Source organism: Oenanthe melanoleuca, chromosome 10, assembly GCF_029582105.1.
Source record: "Oenanthe melanoleuca isolate GR-GAL-2019-014 chromosome 10, OMel1.0, whole genome shotgun sequence".
In the NCBI taxonomy this organism is placed as follows: domain Eukaryota; kingdom Metazoa; phylum Chordata; class Aves; order Passeriformes; family Muscicapidae; genus Oenanthe; species Oenanthe melanoleuca.
In genome coordinates this window covers 18,398,465-18,419,930 of record NC_079344.1, presented here as the reverse complement: position 1 = coordinate 18,419,930, position 21,466 = coordinate 18,398,465, and the positions used below count along the sequence as shown (strand labels likewise).

Here is a 21,466-nt window from a genome sequence, read left to right as displayed (position 1 = left end):
AAAGGATGTTTGTGTGCTCTAATCTATACTCTATATTTATATTTGATAGCAGTTATTGTGTCCTGCAAAGGGTTGGCATGCTGGAGGGAAACCTTTCAGATTTGAGAAGCACCACAGAAAAAAGAGTTTGGAGCTGAAAGTCTGATGTTAGACAAACTCTGAAACAATTCTGCATGCAGATCTGAAGGGCTGATACAATAGTTCAAAACACAAGATATGAGAAGTTCTGTTTAGAGACACGTCACTGGCATTGGCAGTTTCCCCAGAGGTACATTAGCATTGTTTCTGTAAGGAAATAGGTCTAGATTGGGCTCCAAGTCCACTCTGATGCTGGAGAGGATCTGAATCCATGTAGTTGGATAAATAATAAAATAATCCATTTTATGCTGTAAGAAAAAGTGAGAAATCACAGCTCTGTCTGTCCTGTTCTTTGGAGTCTTTTACACCAAACTACAAATAGCACCTTCTCCCTCCTCACTCCCCCATCATTATATTTTCTGCATGAGTTCTCTGCCAGCTCCACTCAGCTCAGTTTTCAGGATCTGTATCCTGGAAAATGGCCTCTGTGTTCCATGGCTTTTCCCATGGCAGCAGAGCTGCTTCTAAATCCCTCCTGTCTGCAGTGCCCTGCATCCTCTGCACTGCACCAAGGCACTCTTGGAGGAGAGGGTGACGCTGTTTTATTCACACACAGCTGGCCACTGCTGAAGACAGGACTGGGGTGGGGACTTCTGAAATCAGACCTGCTGGAAAGGACAGGTTTGTGAAATCTCAGAGCATCCTGTGATGAGATTTCCCTTTATGCAGCAGTGTCAGCTTCAGCAGCCTTCTGCTGCCTTCTCCATTCTCCTTAACACTTCTTTGCATGACAGTAGCAAAGGTACCACTAGAAGTATTTGTGTTACCATGGAGACCAAGTGGAGGCAGCAAATTAGGGGAAAAAATAACTCAGGCAAAAGAAGGTTGTATTTTTAACCTGGGTTTTTATCCAGTCTGTTCGCCGGATGTCCTCAGGAGAATGTGCACCAGCCTGCCTGTCAGGGCCATGCACAGGCAGAAATGAACAGAGGGCAGGTGTGGGCTTTGTTTTGCTTTCAGCAGAAATGCTCTTGAGACTTCGCCTTCTGAGAACCTTAAAGGATTTCACCTTACCTGATCATCACTTGCTGTTTGTTTGCTGTTTTTTGTTCAAAATTCAGCTGTTAAAGTTATTTTCTATAAGCTTTTTTGCTCTTAGGACAGTGCTCTTGTTGCATGGAAAGGCTGACCTGGAACAGAGACTAGACAGAGCAAAAGGAATAAAATAGATATTTATTGAAAGGATTTACCTTGGGCAGTGCAAGAGCCTGGCCAGGGCTACACCCAAATCAAATCCAAGGTAGATCCCGGTCACAAGTTTTTACACTTTTATAAGTTTTGGTTCATTACATATTGGGGTCAATTATCCAACACAGCCCCAGGCTATGAAGTCTCAGCCCCTGGCTTGGCCCCTTTCCCTCGCTGTTGTTTCTGCTTTTTGGGTACCAGTTCTCCTTGTTTCTCTCTAGCTGGGAAGGGATTGTTTTGTCAGACTGCCCTGTGAAGAGAACTTACTAACACCTAATATGAAGTTTCAGAGTTACACACTAAGCAGCAGAGATTCTGAAAAATATAAAAGCTGAAACCCAAGGCATCACTGTGCCTGTTCTTGCACATGCTCTCTATTCCTGTACTGCCTTTTCCTTTTGCAGCACCCACCTCAAGCCAATTCACAATTCTCTCACTGTAGCTATTTATGTTTGTTTTACCTACTGAGAAAGTGTTTCACAAAGAAATCTGATGAAAAAGAACATTTTAAAGCTGATGTAAGTCAGTGACAGGCAGAAAGTCAAATAAAAAAAAATAGACTTCCTGTGTAAGCACTGCATAATGGGCTTATCATCCAAGGTGCATGTCCTTGTGTCCCTGTTACATGATGGTAGGAGTTCATCTTGGTGGTGTGGTGGCACACTCTGGGGACATGGCTTGGGGGACACAGGGACACGGGGTGTCTCTGTAAGGTGGTGTGGGCCCTCCCCTCCTCAGATGCTAGGTGCTACTATCTGAGTTAATTACATAATCTGCAGCTGAAAATATAATTAAAATATATCGTTCTTGTATAAACTAGCATTTTTCTATCTGGAAATTTGATCAATATTTTTTTTAAAAACCTCCAGATTTCAGTTGGGAATTTTTAAAAAACCCAAGCTGTAGTCACAAACCAGCAGGGCTGCTTTTGCTCCTGCAAAACAGCACTACCAAAGCATTCTCTCAGTGCCATCTGTGGCTGCTGTGAGCTGCTCCAGGTTGAGTGTCTGTGTTTGTACTCACCTTCTAACCACAACCTCTGCACTGTACCCGTGGTTAAACCTGTTCTGCTGAAAGAAGGGGGTGTTGCTGTTACAGCACACCCTCCATGGGTGGAGAACCTTTCCTGGATCCACTTCATGGTGCTAGGAAATCCATATAACCTCTTTTTCTGCTCTCCTGACAGTTTCCTGAGGCTGCTGATGTAGCTCACAGGTGTATTAGGAGTCTTTAGTTGATACCATGGGGGTGTGAAGTCTCTGGAAAGCAGAGCTCCTGTGACTGTTGAGCTGCCTCCCGTGGATAATCCGTGACACCTTTCTGGGTGCTGCTGACTGGCTTGGAGCAGATGCTCAGTATGATCCTGCCAGGTGTTAAGGGCTGTGATACAGCTCAGGAGAAGATTTAAACCCATCCACACCTTCAGCTGTGGTTCCAGTAGAATGAAAGGCTAGAAAAACCAATTGGTTTTTTCCAAATGGGTAGAGGTAATTAAAGGGAAAGTAACTCCCTCTCTTGTATTTGTAAAAGCAATGTTTACTTCTGGACTCTCTCTGGTTTTAATTTTTTTTCGTTTTAAATGTTGGTATTTCCTGGATGTCAGCTTACTCAGCTGTTACAAGGAAAATCAAACATATTTCTTACTAGCTGTAGCTTGCAGTTTCACAGTCTGTGTATAATTCTAGCAACCCAACTGTGGCTCAGTATCCAGAAGCAGCAGCAACCCAAACTGATATTAAGTAGGTGAATCCAGCTAGAAAAGATAGAAAATGTTAAGCCTTGTGTTGTACCCTCATCTTTGTTTTACCACCACAGTTTTTCAGGGGAATAATTTATGTCATCCAGTATTATGTGTATTTTAGTGCTCAGTTAACTACGACCTAATATTTCAAACAAAATACAACTTCTGTAATGAGATACCTCTTTCTGCCAGGATGTTATTAGGATCTCTGCTACAGTGATCTAATGAGATTGACCTTCACTTCATAACAAATTGCGCTCTCCCTGAAACTATTTTTAATAGCCTTCATGTAGGGAAATAAATGATTCGAGTAATTATAAATTTTATGAAAAGGATGAGTTACTTTAAAGTGCTACTATATTTTTACAATGTTACACACAGATTGAGTGCGACATTGTGAAAGTCTCCTGTGGCTTTGTTCTCTCTGCCGCTCGGCAAAGAACAAAATTAATGAGTTGGGTTCGTGCTGGGTAGAAGATAAACCCCGATTAATTTTGAGTCCGGCGCTGGTCTGAGCATCTCGCAGCTCACCCGGAGGCTCCTGCCCCCGGAGTGCCATTTGCTGCCATCTCCTGGGCGGCTCCCAAAATTTCAAGGAGATCAAACGCGTGCCCTAATAAATTGCTGCTGTTCCGATCTTCAAAGTCGTAGTGCACGTGACTTCTAATAGATACTTTCATGAGATGAATCCACTTTTAAGAGGTGATGGAAAAGAGGCATCCATATTCTCAGTTTTTATGTTAATTGTCTTCAAACCATGATTTGAAGCCGGATGAGTGTAGGATTTCAGAGGGAAGATGAGTAGGATTTGGATACACTCAGCATTATATTTCTAGAAGATAATTATGTTCTACTATGCTGTAGCTATTTTAATCTGAAAAGCCTTCTACCTACTATGTCATCCTCACCACATCTTCAGATTTCTTTTCTTACATGGTACCACTTCTGTGATGTCATATCCACTGTGATGCAGAAGGTTCTGTATATTTATTTCAAATTGCAGGCAAAATAAGTGATGTCAAAATTACATGACTAAATATTTTCTTATTACAGCTTGTATTTTATTCCCATATTTTCAGCAGACCTGGATGGAAGTCTCATGCCTGTAAATTCCAGCACCAAAGCTGTTGTGAATAAACAGCTTAACAACAACAACAACAAAACCCAACTATCTGAGATGAGAAGACTAAGATGCAAATTAAACTTTAAAGGAAAGGCTTCACAAAAATAACATCATTATTTACTCAAAGGCTGTAGAAGTTCCTCCATTAAAATGAAGAACTTTCAAGTCTGTATGTAGAGCACCATCTGGTGACTCGTGCACAGCAGGATCCCAAGGCAGGGATTTACATACCTGAGACATCCACCCAGGCTGTGCCTTTCCCTGCTGCTGCCCCTGCTCTGCTCTGTGCTCTCTGTCACAGCTGTCCTGGAATGCCACAGTCACTGCTCCGGAACAAACCCGGGACAAACGTGTCTGCCCAGCCCTGTGGGCTGGGTGGTGCAGCGTGGTGGTGGTCGGTGTTTATTTCCACAAAACCCGTGAACTGGGTGGTCCAGTTGTCCATCATTCCAGGCTGCCTTAACTATTTGTGGATACATGGATTCTGAGCAGTCTTGTTACAGAAACAGTTGGACTTCAAGAGGTTTTAGTTTTCCTGTAAACATAAAGCAAGTAAAATATTTGAAGCTTAGTTCTGCACTGCATTGTACCACAGCACTATAGATTTCAGTACAGTTCTATTTCATCTTAGACTCAAGGTAATTGACTGGAATATCATGTTTTCAACCCATAATCCTCTATACCACATATCTCAGGCAATCACCCCAGCACCTGAGGATTTCTGAATCACCTTACCTCTGAAAAAGTATGTCTTTTTTTTCAGTAGAATAGCCCACAGACTTAGCAAAAAGATCACGTGTCTGAGTCTAGATACAGCATATGAAGGGCTTCCTCCAGCAGTACTCACACAAATACTTCAGGAATGAAATGCGCTACCAGGGCTCTTGTTTTGGTTTTTTTTTTTTTTTTTTTTTTTTTTTTTTTTTTTTTTTTTTTTTTCATGTGGCAACTTTCTTAATTCCTTAGTGAACAGTTGTTTATAATTTAGCACAGTGTGCTGGTTCCAGAATCAGTCAGTCTTGTATGTGAGAAGGGGAGAAGTGGCAGCAGTTTAGCTGATGCCCTGTTCTGCTGAAGCAGGCAGGTGTTTGTGCCTGAGCAGGAAGGTGAGGTTGAGGGTCAGAGATCACATTCAACAGTGATACTGCATTGCTTCAAACCTGCTTCTCAGAGCAGGCAAAGACCTTGGCTTTCTGGTGAACTTGCATGACTCTGAAACCTGCAAGGAGGCTGTGAGGATATTTTGGAAGCTCATATTTTAATGTTTTGTTGGTTTAATCCTTTGGGAACTTCTCTGTAGTGAAAGACATGGCATACATTAGTTTAGGCCTTTAAATTATATTTATATGTAAGCAATAGGGAGAACATGCTACAATACTGGTATTGATTCCCTTTGCATTAAAAAAAAAACCCCACCCAACAATAAAACAGAGTGAAAAGAGAAGCAGAAGACTGAATTTGGAAATTTCCAATTGTAGTAACAGTCCCTCTGAAACACACTGATAAGGCCAGTACTGACCATGCTGGGTTTGTGTGGATTTATGAGGCAAATGGCATCAGGGTCCAGCCACTGAACCTCGGTACCTCCAACCATCCCATGGGAGCTTTGCTAGGGATCTGCTGCCTTTTTATTAAGAGCTTCCAACTTCTGAATTTTTATAGTTGTCACCAAAGAGTTTAGATGTTCTGAGGCTCATGGTCATGCTGCTTCACCAATTGTTACAGCTGCTCCTTTCCTGTCTTTCCTTTGCATGCCACAAACAGGGCTCAGCTGTCCTGAACCAGCCTAGCTCTGTGGCCTTCAGTGGAGTTTTCTTAATTTACACTCACAAAAGATGCACCTCTGCAAAATGCACGTCTCCATCCCAAATGGAGCCTCCTTGTGCAGGGCTCTGCCATGTGCAGGGGGATTCTCTGACTCTGGGAATCCGGGGAGTTGCATGCTGAACTTGGGCATTTGTTCTGAATGTAATTGCAGTTGGTTTTTAAAATCAGCAGGGAAAAGTCTTTCTGTCTTGGATTAAAACACAGCTGCATTTCCCACAAGAAAGGCCTTCTCCAGAGATGTGAAGCATCCCAGAGTGTCCAAGTTTAGGACAAACCTGGGGGGGAAACCTCCAAAGGAGCCTCCCAGAGAACAAGCCCCGCTCACAATTCCTCCCCCCACTGGGCTCGGAAAGAATTTACTCGGGGGGAAAAGTGGAAAAAAACCTATTTATTAACAAACAGAAGAAAAACATTTCCCAGCACCAGGAAAGTACAATCTCAGATGACAAAAAAAAAACCGTTTTCATCAAGGTGAGAGACAGTCGCTGCTGGGAAGGGCGAAAAGCTTCTTTGGCAGGCTCCGGAGGCAGTCTCTGATGTTCAGGTCCCGTCCGGAGCCGGTACAGATCTTCGAGATGAAGGGGAGAAGGGGCGGGGAAAGCAGCAGCCGGGGCAGCAGCAGCAGCAGGGCAGCGGCAGCCGGGGCAACAGCGAGCTGGGGCAGAAAGCAGCGGGACAGCAGCAGCAGCAGCAGCCAGGGGTAGCTAGCAAGCGGGGCAGCAAGCAGCTGGGGCAGCAAGCAGCAGCAGCGGCAGCAGCCGGGCAGCCGGGGCAACAGCAGCACAGCCCCGGGGCACCACTTCCCCGGGCGGGGGAGAAGCGGCGCCGGCGGCAGCTCCATGCAGACAGCGAGGTGTGGGGGCGGGAGAGGAGCAGACTCAACACCAACCCAGGACACAGAGTCCAGCCATGCATGGCTCAGGGAAGTACTCTGGTTTGTGTTTGAGAGGGTTATGTGCAGTTAAGGCCTTTATTCTGTAAGCGACCTATTTGAGTAGAGAGAACTGTTCTGTATAAGGGCAGTTGTTTTGAACTTTGAATGTTTTGGAGAGAGGAGGAAATGCAGTGATAAAATTAGGTCACAACTTCATACTGCCAAGATTTTTCTCTTGATTGGCTTACTGCTTCTGTAAAGCAGTCTCTGACACTGGAAGGAATATTCTGTCCTCTGCAGATCAAAGTATAAAGGGAATTCATGGAAATCATAAAAAAATTATTTTTCTATGTTTCTATGTGGAAGTATGGCAATAAAGACAAACCAATCTTCTCAGCTCTGTAATTAGCATTTATGATCAGGAGATAAACAATCAATCAAGTCAGTTAAAGCATCTCTCACCAGCAGTATAGAGTCTCACTAAAGTGACTGAAATGCAGGGCAACACAAGTACTGCTGTGATGAAGTAAGGGCAGAAATAGCAATGGGATTGTTGATGATTAGTAGGATAAGAAGTAGGATTAGAAAGACCACTTTTAAAACTGAAGAGCTCAGTTCGGTTCAGACAACGTCCTGAGCCCACTGATTGCTCCCTGTAGAGAGCAAGCTCGAAATCTTCATCCCCTGTGCTATTTAGAACCAATAAATTTATCCAAATTGGAAGCAAGGGAAGTGTTTTCACATCATGTCCCTCATTAAGACACTTTGGGGAAGGAGGAAAAGATAAAATTATTCAAAAGCAACCTAAATGACTGAAGGAATGTATTAAATTTGGCTGCATCCAAAAGGTGGATTTTTGGGGCCTTGCTTTCAGGGGCTGTGTGCACCCATGTCTGCAGTTCCCTGCCATAGTGTGGGGGAGGCAGTGGGTGCACAGATTGCCTGGAAATCTGCCCTACATTGTGTGAAACAAGACATTAGAGGAGATTTTGTGGCTCATGTTCTGATTAAATCTTCTGCTATTACATTATATCCTCTTTCAAAATTGCTGTGGATTTTGAGCACTTACCCAGCTATATCCATGGTAAGGCACACTTCTCAGATGCAATTAAAACAAGCTGTTCATACTTTTTCATGAAATGACATAAATTCACAGCCATACCACTGTCTTCTTTTGGCAGTTTGGAGATGTAGGAAATACTGCAATCAGATGTTTCTAATTTAATTCAATCCCTCATTAATTTGATCTTTCCTTTAATTCAATCTCAGCCTCAGGACCTAAATAATTTGTATGAAAAATAACATAATGACCACTCTTTCTTTTAATCAATGGTGTCTGCTTTAGGCAGGTATTAGCAGATAATCTGATTACTAAATACACAGCGACTTGGCATTTAGTTAATAACTAACAGGGAAAATCTGGGAAAAAATCAAAGGAGAAAAAAATAGAAAGAGGAAGAGGGATAAGAGAAGGGATCTTACAAAGAAAGTATTATGGAAAAGTTGTTTTTGCTGGTGATTGTTACTGGTACAAGCCTCTACGGTGCACAACCAGTAGTGTCAGCCATGGGTGACAGGCTTAGCCTAGAAGGGAGAGTACTCCAGAGTCAGGTCTATGGTAAGTCTGACATCTTGTCCTCTTAGACTTATTTAAACTTACTAATGGGATTTGGGGGTTAGATGCTTAGAGGTATTAGGCAGGCACAGTTCCACTGAACTCTGGCTACACCATTTGCAACCCTCTCTTTCTCAGTTTAGGCAGATACCATTTGCCTGCCCAGTAGCCTTTTTAGGGGAAGGATGTTGGGAATGCCCTTGTTGTCTGGCAAGAGCACTTGTGATGCACAGCTAAATGCAGGCTGTGCACAGAGCAGTGTGCAGCAGCTCTGCAGCTGCTTCATACCAGCTGGTTGGGAAGCCACCAGTCAGGCTCTCTGGCCACTTCTCTGATTGTCACAAGGTCCCCAGCTCTCTGGAGACTGAGAGCTGCCAGCTGCAGGACTGCCAGGTCTGCCAGTGCTTGACAGATGCTGACAGGGGCTTAGGTTGAGGGGACAGTGCTGCTTCTCTCATTTTCTCACAAACACCACCTTGGATCTCTGTCAGAAGCAGGCAGTTTGGCTGTCTTTTCCTGTCAAACTGGCAACAGTGCTATAATGACAGCCCTTCTAGTAAGGCAGTAGCTCTAAAGCAGACTTGGGCTGCCATTTTCCACCTGGCTCCCCTCTTCCTGCTCCTGATGCCTGAATGGGGCCTGTGCTGTGCTGCTCACAGATGGCATTTTGCCAGGGCAGCACTATTGGAAGGGTACCCAGCACAGCAGGAGGGATCCCTGTTACAGAGACACCTTTTGGCTACAGCAGAAGAATGAGCCTTGACAGTTTGCTGTTTGCAAGTTACCCAATAGCAAAAAGGAGATTTACTCGGTGAACTGGCATCTTCCAATGGGCTGTAACTCTCTGCCCAAGTGCTCCGGGGCTCTGTTCTGTGTGTTTTACACTGATGTGGTCATGAAAGGTGTCATGCCATCTCAGAAGGGACCTCTGGGGATGACATGAACTGCATGTGCTCATCACACAAGGACCTAAGGAGCTTCCAGCAGAGACTGCTTGAAGCCATCCGCCTAATAACACAGCAGATTTGGGAGTTAAGAGATGGACTGTTGCTCCCGTTGCTGACAGGGTGCCAAGGCAGTTGACCACTGGACTCTAATTCATGTTAATGAGGCTCATTCCGAATGTCCTCTTTGTAAGAAAGGCTGCTCAGCAATGCCTGGGAATTAGGCTGGTCCAAGTGGGAAAGATGCTCCAAAGCAGAGTTGTCTCCTGCAAACCAGAGGTATTGGCACCTCCTGGGAGACAGAAGAGGATGGTGAAGTGACAGAGGACATAGTCTCAGTGTAGATGTGTATTGGAGCCGAAATGTGTCAGAGCTGCTTCACCTGGCTATAGCTTTGAATGCCTTTCTTTTGGGACTGCAATCTTGTTATTTTTATGTTCGAGCAACCGTTACTAAAATTGACAAAACAAATTTATAATTCTATAAAAATCATTCTGCAATAGATTTAATTGATGGAGGCTGTCAAGTCATGGTGGATAGTTGTGAGTCAGTGGTGAATAGAATGCAAACAGAAATACTGTAGGAGATGGTTTAGTTGAACAGGCCCTGGATTTCTGCAAACTATTGCCCCCAAATGCTGTGTCTTTTTTATACACTCCTTTGCCATTCTGTCCATCAGTTCCTGGATCTGTAGCATAGCAATTAATCCCTTCTTGAAAGTGCTTTAGGATCAGCACAAAACTCACACTGTAATTTTACTGTACTTCTGGTGAGTGAAGAAAAAGAAAACCCTTTTAATTGTGAAAGAATAAAACCAATGTAACAAGTACAAATTCTTTAGGAAAAACAGACAACTTGCCTAAGAACTAGTCTTAGCTCAGTGTTTCCAGTTTTCAGGAAGAAGTAATTAATCACAAAGTGAAATCTGTTCAAGATTAGCATAAATTGCAGAAAGTTGTAAAAGACTCCAGATGGATTTGAATTATTTGAAAAAAAAAACGCCACAACCCAGAGGGGATGTTGAGTTGGATAAACACAGACTAATTCCTAGTAAAAAATAAAGTCAGTATTCTTACGTGAACTTTCTTATATGTCCAGAATTTTCAAGTTAAGACTCTAGGCACATGTCTGCCCAGGACAAGTAAATAGGATGCTGATGGGCTGTAGATTAAATACCTTCAGCCATTTTTACAGAATGCTGACACCCTCACCCCTAGCCCCTCAGTCTGAGCCCAGTCACCTCAAAAACCTCCAAAAAAGGTCTCACAGCAAGGAAGAGATCAGGACGGTGTGCTGCAGTTCCTATGGAAGGAGATGTTGGGGCTCCAAGGTACAGGGAGAAATGCTTCCTGCCACAGAGAAATTGTTTGAATAGGTCACTGCTGCACAAGGGCCAGGGATGGTGAAGGTCTGGATCTGGGTGGTATTTAAACATTTGTAACTAATGCCATTAAAACATTTGTCATGTTTTACCCTGTTTTCTGACCTCCTGTTGTTCTTTCTTGTTTGAAGCTGGAGCACACTCTGGTGTCCTGTGATTGCAGCTTTAGCAATGACTTCTGCACAAACAAATACGTAAGACGAAGGGTTAATATGACAGAGCATAAAACTTTTTTTTCCCAGTAATGTAAATGGAAAAAAGTTTCAAAGAAGACTTGAGACTTCCCTGGCCAAGAGAAGCTGCATGAATGGCTCACAGGTTATGGGAAGTTCCTTTTGGTTTGATGCTTGCAGTGGTGCAAGACTACTGGCCCATTTCCAACAGTAACTTGATTCAAATTTAGTGCCCATGTAGGAGTCAGGAGAATTTTTTCCCCTTAATTCTTCATTTTCTTTAGAAGAACATTTATGTCCTTCTGCACTTTGGAGATATGCAAAGTTAATAGCTTGCTTCTTGTAGATACACTGCAGGGATTTCCTTGTTTTTACGGTTAGTCTGCTATTCACTGCAGTTTATCTGGACCATGAAGACTCCAGTGAAATCAGGCATAATCTGGCATCTGACATGAGATCTGTAAGTGCCCCCCAGCCCCACTGCACACAAGTTCTGTCCCTGGGGCTGTTCTGTCTCTCACTGTGCTGTGCAGGGGAGAATGGGCTCCTCCTAGCACCTGTAAAACATGAGGCAACAGCTGGGAAAAGGAGCTTTCTGTGCAGCTCTTGAACTAGGGCTGGTACCAAAAGGAGCAGGCATAGGTAAATACCTGAGCAATAAACCTCTCTGTTCCCAATCCTTCTCTTTTTGGAGGATAAGAAATAGGGTTTTGTGATTTTACCTTCAATTACTCTTAGCTACTTCCAGTGCTTTCGTCTATGCATGTTCTGAGTCTGCCAGCTGCAATGTAACAAAAATAGCACCCTCATGCCAGCAAAACAAAGAGTGAGAACAGGAGATGTCATCAAAAATGCACCTTTGGTAGCTATTACTTTGAGTTCTCTGATTTGACACCAGCAAATCTGCTTCAGAGCCTCCAAACCTGCTCTCCCAGTGACTCCCCTGGCGTCTGTTTGCCACACAATGACTTTTTGCTCATTTGGAAGCACTGAACTGATGGCAGGAAGCCTGTCCCCACCTTCCATGGGGGTGGGCTGAGCACCAGGCTCCAGTGCTGCCTCACCACGTGCAGTAGATTTGAAGGCCCAACACTGTGTTTTAATGTGTATCTTTCTCCACAGAGCTACAAGTCTTAGCTCAGAACTGAAACTACAGCCTCTCTCTGCAGAGAGCATTGTGGCAAATATTTCACTTGAGCAGTTTTGCCTTGGGAACTGTTTCCTTCTGAGCCTGGCTAAAAGCACCTCTGGGTAAGGAGTGTGATTCCTGTGGGGCACCACAGAAGCTCATTAACTGGGGCAAAAGCAGCAGCCTGCAGAGCTCAAGTGATGCAGGCAGGCTTTCTGCAAAAGAAAGGTTTATCATGCTCTACTATTGGGTGAGTTTCTGAGCTGGTGAAAAATCTGATACAGACATTTTTGCATCAGCTGAAACCAGGCATCTGTTCCACTTGTGTTCATGTCTGGCACAAGCTGAAATGAGAACGCCAGACTGCCACTGCTTAAGGACACCCACAAGAGAGTTTGCACTAACAGAACTAAATTAATTTCAAACAGATTTTAGTTAAACTAGTATAATTATCATGTCTTGACAAGGGTTCAGTTTATTTTTGCATATCTTTTCCCTGCAGAGTGATGATTGCCACTGACGAATGGCATAATCGAACTCTGTTTAGCTTAAGTCCATGGCACTTTGTTGAAGTGAACAGGGATTACTCTGGCTTTCTGTCAGGCTGTTAAATGTGTTGTGTATTTACTGACACCTTTGGAGTCAGCTAGCTTTATACTTTTCAAAAGGATGAGGACAATAGCTTAAACTGGTTTTGAAAGGCTTTCATACAGTGTCTGAGGAATAAATGTGAAGGGCAGGTAGTAGTTACACTTCAACTAATTCTGATTGTTGAAAGTGATGACATACCTGTGCAAAGCCACTGTGACTGTGGGGAGGATAGAGCCTGCAGGCTGGTTTTTTGGGTTGTTATTATTTCTTTTAAGAGTATTTGTGAGCAGTGTGATTGTCATGCAGGAGCACGGCGCTGCTCCGACGTGTACAGTGTCGTCTGCTCTATGCTAATAAATTAGCATCTGCAGCTACCATTGCTGCCTGTCAAATGTGGGTACAAATGGAGCTGTTTGATCTCAGTGCCACTGAAGTGTGTCTGCACGACTGAGGAAGATGCACATTATCCCATCTGTTTCCCACAGACCCTCCATCAGGTTGGATGCTTCAAGGTAACAGATCAGACACAATGAATTTCACCGCAGACTGCCTTGGAGGCATCCTCCTGCTTTGTCACTGCATGCAAAAATGTGACTTAAGAGTAATTTTATTCCTTTTCAGCAGGTCATTTAAACCCTGTCCACTCCAGGGAAATGTCTAACTTTGGCTCAGCTGCTTACATGCCAAGGGCTGTCCCCAGTGTGGCCGTTGTCACCGAGGTGCCAAGTCACTTCTCTCCCAGCAGCCCTTACAACACACTGCTTCAATCAACAGCAGCCACTGGTGGCCAGTTTATTTTTGGGCTGTTGCTGCCACTTGTCCAGATGGAGCTGAACCAGTGCCAGCTGTGGTGAGGCTTCCAGGGCAGATGCCAGAGGTGGGGGCTGGGGCAGTGTGCAGAGCCCTGGCAGTTCCTGCAGCTGGGATGCACGGGGGCAGCAGCCTCGCCCAAGTGTGCAGCTGCCACAGCTGCACTGCTGCTGCTGCAAGCCCACTGCTCTGGGAATTCAATCCTCTGCTGCACTGGCCACAGACATTTGCCTCAGAAACACAGAGTTTTGTCTAATTACCAGGGAGGGAGAAAAATCAAACTGCAAGTTTGATGTTGAGTGTAATAAAACTAGTTTATTTACACAGTAACATGAATGCCACAGAGTACACAGCAAAGTACCACAGCAAACCAGAGTGTAACTGCCCCTGATCACAAAGGAAGGCTTGAAGTTTATATACTTATTCATATAAAAATGTGTAAATATCAATATGAAGCACCAGATAAAGCAATGCAACCAGGAATTCCAAATACAAATTGCCCACAAGAATGGAACTGAAAAAAGAAATTAAAAAAAAAAAATATCCCTTATTCAAGGCATTTAAAGAAATCCCATTTATAAAAGTTCACTGATTTTTGAATCCCTAATTTAAAAATAAATTTCCCCTTTTTATTAAAAACAAGAACATATTCTTAAATGCTCAGCATAATTAAGTTTTAAAAGAAAAAAACCCAAGGATTTCAACTGCAAAACCTTCTAATACCAACAATCCAAAGGTCAAGGAAACAGAAGTTTTGAGTAGTTTTTGAAGAGGTGTTATTTATGAAATGACTATATTAAAATTTACACACTCTTAAAATATATATTATATATACAATATATAATATATATACTTTTTCAAGCAAAAAGGGGCAAATAATACTTTTGGGATACAAAATTCATATACATACATATATATTAAAACATGGCTACATGCACTCATATATATATATATATATGTATGTATATATATATTTATGAACAAATATTTCTTCCATATTAAAAAAAAGCTTCAACCTCTTCTAAATCCCTGAAATCTTCCCCTTAAATTTATGGGAAAAAAAAATCTTTATAGTCTGAAATACAAACCAAATTCTCAAATTCTGTAGAGTGGTAAAATGCTTATGTACAGCTAAGTTGAGTATTTCATTTCTCACTGGCAATTTTGCTTGATCTGAAAGCATTCTGTGGTTTCCAGGTAAATGCTGAGTGGAGCACCAATGCAAGGAGACTTGCAGGAAATTATTTCAATTACATTCTACACCTACTCAAAATCCCCATCCTTCTAATACTGCATCCAGGTGAATAAGAAAATCCACACAAATATCTACCAGAAATTCTCTGCAACACAACAGGGAAAGAGACTTGCTCCTTCTTTTGGAGTTGAGGGTGCCCTTAAGAAATTTCTCCCCAGTGTTTTGAAAAGTATTTTTTTGTGTATTCTTCTCTCTGTAATCCACAAGATTGTTTACAGAATATTTCCACAGGTGTATTTTTATAGAGGTATTTAAAATTCTATTCTGTACTTCTTTGATGTTATCTTACTGCACAACTCAATCACAATCTCCTCCCTGTGCTGGCTGAAGAGCTCTGACTGTGCTCTAGGTCTTACAGGAGTTTTAGCAGAACCAACACCACCTCTGCAAAATCAGAGTAAAACTGATGGTCTAGTCATGCAGTTAAGTACTGGTTGTACTGAGAAACAGTCAATTTGGAGAAAGGGGGAAAAGAAAGTGCATTAAAATGTCTGACTCAGTTTCTATTGTATCCCTCAGAAAGCTTAAAATTGATTTAAATAAAAACAGGATCATTTAATTTATATTTACATATGGATTTGTTATTACAAACAAAAAAATTAATTTAGATGGGAATCTCAGCACAAGAATTCAGAAACAAATACATTTTATTTCAGCAGCAAATACATGTTAAAATTAAGGATCTACAGTGTGAAGCTGCTGAATAAATTCTGCAAGTAGCTGAACCTTAACACACATAGTTTATTTAAATAATATATTTTTCTCTATAACATGTAGGAATTTTCTTGTGTTAACATGTCAAAATGATCCATTCATACCTTGTGGGTGGGATGTGTGGAGCATTAAAGATTTAAGGTGGAACAATTTTTGTAAATGCTACCTGCACTCTTCTCTGTGGGGCAGCAACATGGTATCCTGGCTGGAGTTACTGATTTCATCAGTCTGAATAGTGAAGTGAGACCAGGCTCCTCTATTTGGACATTCCAAGGGCTCCAGAAGAAAATCCTGGATTTCCTCATTCCTCAAAATTTGTAGGCAAGCTTTTACGAGTAGAGTCTCTTTATGTTCACCTTATGCATTTTGACCGGATCAGATCTGAGGTTGGACAGATAAATAGCAATAATTCCCATTTAAGAAATACAAACCAAACCCACTTTCCATAGCATCTCAGGAGCATTCTTTCAGCACTCCTGTTTGAACAGTTTGCATTTCTCACCATGGCCCCAGGGTGGTGTGCAGCACCTGCAGCAGGAGCAGCACCTTCCACCCTCCCTGCTGCTCCCAGAGCAATGCAGTTCTGCAGCAGATTGTCAGAGCAAGAGGCTTCTCCTGGTGCCTGGTCAGGCTGCAACAACTCACTTGGTACCCACTGTTATTCTGCCTGTGCAGATCCCAAATTTGAAAGCCCACAGTATTGTTACCTCAGCTTTATGCTGTACTGCAAGCAACTTAAAGGAACCCATTCACACAAATTTTATGGAATAGATCAACCCAGCATCACACAAAGTACAGCATTTAATTTTGTAAAGTCTTCTGCATCTTTACATGGGCAGTATTATTTCTAGGGCTGTTATGAAAAGAATAAGATTTCCACCAACTGACCAGCTACATTTCAGGTTTTTGACAAGGCACTAAACTTTGTGAATCCAATCACTGTGCTCTCTCTGTAATATTAGAGAGGGTTTAAATGGCTCTAAAAGGATCAGAAACCACTCACCATGATTCTTCAAACAAGCATTTGATTTCTCCAGAAATTAGTTTACACTGGAAAAATCTTTAGAGTTCATGTTAAAAATATTTGAATGACAGCTTTTATTAATAGAAAAATATATATTTACAGTCAATACTGTTATCTTAGATTTGCAGCTCTTCCTATTTCTTGAGCTCACTGAAAGTGCGACATTGCTAAAAAAAAAATTCAAGACCTGTGCACGTATTCAAGTACGTTCTAACATGCACAGCCAGGGGTTTTGTTCCTGCCATACACAGGATCCTGTTACAAACAGAGCGGGTTTTTTTCCTTTTGCTTAGCAATTATGCTGTAGCATTCTTAGGATTTGTTTACAATCAGTTTAATGCATACATTCTTGTGTAGTTACGTGGCACAATCTGGTGCCAGCATGGAGAACCACCACAAACACAGTTGCAATCATCAGTTATGGGCAGATCTGCAAAGTCGGCCTCGAGCTCCTCAAGGAAGAGCTCAGCCCAGATCAGGTTCGACCACATTGACCATTCTTTCTTTTTTAAAGAAAAAAACCACACAACATTACAAATTGCTAAAGTTTACCCAGTGCTGCACGAGAAAGAGATTGGTAGTGAACATCTATCCATGCTTGACTATACTGCAGAGCTAAAATGAGTACTGGTTCATCACAAAAGATACAAACTGAAATTAGATAGCTAGAGATACAAAGGCATTGGACCAGCTGCATTAATGCGTACGGTTGTACAACATTCCAAATCCAACTCTGCATGTGCGTGTTGACATCAAGGTGACAGTGGGAACATGTGTCCCTAAACAGGGAACACCCAGAGGTTTCCAGGGATCCCCCACTGCAATGCCAGGTGGTCCAAGGGTTAGTCCTATGCCTATCTGAGCTAGCTGAGAAGTCAGGTGCACACACACACACTACAGAACGAACACAAAACCAGACCACAGAGAACGAGGAGCCCCACTGGCAGCTCAGCACGCTGTCACTAATAGCTAGCAGGTAGTACACGAGTGACTTGCATGCTCGGTGTATGTCAGCTATGGGAGCATTGCCCTCCTGTGTCCAGATAAAGCAGGGCTGCACTGAACAGGAGATTCTTTGTGAAGGTTCTTCTATGAGCTGCTCAGTAGTAGTGTAGAAACTTTCTTTCCTGATGTAGAGGAAGTACTTCAACTACATACATTGCACTTGGGCTTTTAATGCACTGTCCTGTTTTTCTGCATCAATGCCGCCATCCTCACCTTTTCGCCAAAAAGAGAAAGAAAAACATACATATCACATTAAAATATATTATCCTTATCCTTGCCTGATCCTTCACTGATACAGGTGAATCAAACAAAAGAATAATCATCAGAACTTAAAAAAAAAATTTTTAGGAAGGTCATAAAGACAGTCTATACCATGGCACAATCGATGTAGGCTTCCACACGCTATTCAGCTGAGCTCTGGGAGATGCCAGAGAAGAACACAGACATGGCAACCCCTCGATGTACGGCGTGGATCCAGAGCTGACTTTTGCTGACTTTAAGCCTGCAGGACTGTTTGTTCAGTTTGCTCATCTGGTCCAAGAATGCATATGCTCTATAAAGTGGCTATTTGTTTCAAGGCTGAAGTGAATGGATTCCTCACAGTTTTAACAATTAAAATGGAACACCAATCCATAAAAAGAACACATGGATATCTGTACATTTATGTGCCAGGAAAGTAAAAGAAAGGGCTGCAGATCTAGCATTGGGTAAAGGCTGGTGTGTAAAGTGAACACTGTAATGTACAGCTTTAAAAAATAATACAAGGATTGCACATAGATCCATAGGAGAGAAGCACAGGCTCATTACTAGGGCTTTCCATCACCCAGGTCAGAATATTGGGGATTGCTTTTCCCCCTGCATCCAGAACCGTTCTTCAGAGCAACTCAGGAAACAACTCCTAGCCTAGCAATACTGAGCAAAGATATTGGCTGTGCAGAGGTTCCATGGGAAACGGCTGTTACGGCACACAAGGAAGTCAGCAGTGGCCTCTAAAAGTGAAAAAGCTCCTTCAAGTTGAGGTTTTAAAAATTCTGACTCTTCACTCCTTGCTAATTCCTGCTCTAGTCCAAAACTCTGTCTGTGATGCTCTTCAAGCTCTTCTGACAACATTCCATTTTCAGGGTGTTGTCTATAGCAACCTCAGAAAATGCTGGTTACAACAGACAAGAGATGGGCAGCCAAGCACTGCTGCAGGAAATGTTGATCATGATGCTGTTGGTGCTGTCAGCCAAACTTGACAACTCCCTCAATAATTAAACAACAGTGTTTTTGCCCCCTTGTTTTTACCCTTCAGAGAACTGTGTCTGCAGTAAAAGTGTCTCCATGTTGCCTGTTTGCTAAGCACAGACAAACTAAACATTTCTATCTCCTGCCAACAAACCTGCAGAGCCAATTTCAGTCTCACTTTGCAGTATGGCATAAGTGACAAGAGCAGACCAAAAAACAGAAGAGGTGGCTTTTATTTTCATCCCTGATTCATAGCAGTGATTGTCAGAGGAGGTTATGTACGTCCTATCCATTTCAAGTCAGGCTTTAGTGCTTTCTGCGATGGAAGGGGAATTTCAATGGCCCACCATGTGTTGTACTTTTCTTGTATAAATGTGGTTTTGGCTACAGTACATCAAGAGTCCAGACTGGTGAAAGTTGCCTAGGAAATGGGATAGACAAAATGTGCATATTTTGCATTTTAATGCACAGGTCTCAAGCTAAGTGTAATGGTCTGACTAAGGCAGCATTGATGAATCCTGGATTCATGGTTAGAAAGGATATGGGCAGGCAGTGAGGCAGAGGAGGAGGGCAGAGGAATGAACACAGGTGCTTAGTGCTCACTGACACTTGCCATGGTCAGTGGGAAAACCACATCTGGGGGGAAAGTACAGATGGAGTAAAGTGTAAGAGAAAGATGAGAATCTGTTTGGTCGAGACTGAAGAAAAGAAGCACAGCCTGCTTGTGACTGACTGAGAGGAAATGTGTGGTATGTGGAGTGAAAGCAAATGAGTGTTTTGTGGCATGGTGGATAATTCATCTCACATTCACCACTCATCCGTCTCTGCTTCTGGTCACTGCTGTTCACTAATCAATGCTACGTAGGGAATGACAGAAACTACCCAGAAGAGGAGGGCAATTTGTTTACTACAGTGGTAGGAATAGTGGTATCAAAGCTTGCTCTCCTTTTCAGCCAGATATGAATCAAGTTACATACTGGCTGATCCAAATGCAGTCATGCGTGTGATCAATCCCTAGCAGGCCTGGCAAAAAAGTGAAGTTTCCGTCATACTTGATACAGGATGCAGTTTCTCCAGTTAGAACCTATTTGCTCAGAGTTGCTGACTTTGATGTCTAGGCTGTTTTGTAACATTGTACAAAGTGTGAGCCCTAGTGCAGGCTGGAGGGAGGGCTGGGGCAGAGGTCGGATGCTTCACAAAAAGCAACAGGCTCTACAACTAGTGCTGCTTCATGAGTCTCACAATGCGATGAAGTGAGTCTGTAGTGGCAAAGGCCAGGTACTGACAACAAAGCCAGTCTTCCAGAATAATTCCACAGTCCCTCTCCAAGGACTTCTCTGCAAACTTGATCATCAGCAGCGTCCTTTTTATATCGAGCCAGTTCTGAAGTATAGCATCTCTCCGTGAGGGGTTGGAAGATGTACTGAGGGCATGGAACAAGTCCTCCCGTGGACCCCAAAGCAAACACTGAAGGATTCCTTTGGCTTCTGATATCAAGATCCTCTCCGAAGGGTTGGGGTTCAGCAGGCAGCTGGCAAGTTGTTGAAGCCCTTGAGAGTAGAGGGAACGGCAAGGAATCTTGGGGAGATCAGCACAAGTGTACTCCTTCTCCTTCAGCTCTGGATTCTCATCAAAGGGGTTGGGTAAGTGCAGCATTTCATAGATGAGGATGCCAGTCTGGAACTCATCACACTTCTTGTACTGCGTCGCAGTGATGATTTCTGGAGCCAGGCGGGACTGATCCCGCAGAACCTCGGGATCCACCATGTGACTCTTCTGCTTGGCCTGGGAGAAGTTGCTCACAATCAGTCTGGCCGGGCAGGCGGTGCCGGGACTGGGCTCCGTGGCCTCGGGGCTCGGGGTGCTGCCTCCCGGCCTGGAGTGAACCAGCAGCAGGTTCTCCAGGCGCAGGTCACAGTGGGTGATGTGGTAGGGCTTCAGGTGCTCGAGGCCCAGGCACAGCTGCAGGAGCAGCAGGCACACCTGTCTCTCGTACAGGTCGGGGCTCTTGGCGTGGCGCGGCGCCGACTCGCGCACGAAGTCGGCCACGGTCAGGTGCGGGACCTCGCGTGTGATCACCACCACGCGGCTGCGGGGCTTGCTCAGGGTGCCCTGCCTGCCGGGGCTGCCCCTGTGCGAGCCCTCGGGGCTGGAGGCCGCGTCTCTGCCCTTCTGCTCGGGCTCCTGCTCCTCCTCCTCCCGCTCTTCCTCTTCCACATCCGCCGCCTCGTCGTCCTCCCACGGAAGGAGGCGAACCGGCACCTCAGCGAGGAAATGGCCGCAGTCCTGCTGGATGTTAAAGTTGATAGCCAGGCTCTGCCGGATAGACAGGCTGTGGTAATACTGCTGGGACTCCTTAGCCTTGCTCTTACAGATCTGGGGAAAAAACAAACAACAGGCATCATTCTTCCATTTCTAATACATATATTTTTTTTTTTGTTTTGTTTTTTTTTTAGTATGTACTTTATTGATGGGATCTCCAGTCTAGGCCTAAACATGAGCAATGAACCTTTTTTTAAATGAGCTGACCTTGGCAGACTGTTTAAGGCACCCAAAGAGTTTTTATAGGCTAGTAAACAACTGCAGACCAATACATGCAAGCATCTCTCCCTCTGCATAGAGGATCCACTGGAAAATACAATTCTAGTTTTTAATCAGAACAGCAGCTGATACATGGTAAATGCACAGCAAAGCTGTTTTACAGTTA

At 43.5% G+C, this 21,466-nt stretch overlaps 1 protein-coding gene across 3 annotated transcripts in view; it reads right to left on the bottom strand.

The window, feature by feature from the left end:
- Window positions 1-13,829: 13,829 nt before the first annotated feature.
- The window catches only part of PEAK1 (pseudopodium enriched atypical kinase 1), a 67,624-nt gene continuing 59,987 nt past the window's right edge, over window positions 13,830-21,466 (bottom strand). For all 3 annotated transcript variants that reach the window (XM_056499374.1, XM_056499377.1, XM_056499376.1), the window contains one exon: window positions 13,830-21,135. In XM_056499374.1, the coding sequence (XP_056355349.1) occupies window positions 19,978-21,135 (1,158 nt within the window). In that variant the 3' untranslated portion in view covers window positions 13,830-19,977. The remainder of the gene's footprint in view (window positions 21,136-21,466) is intronic.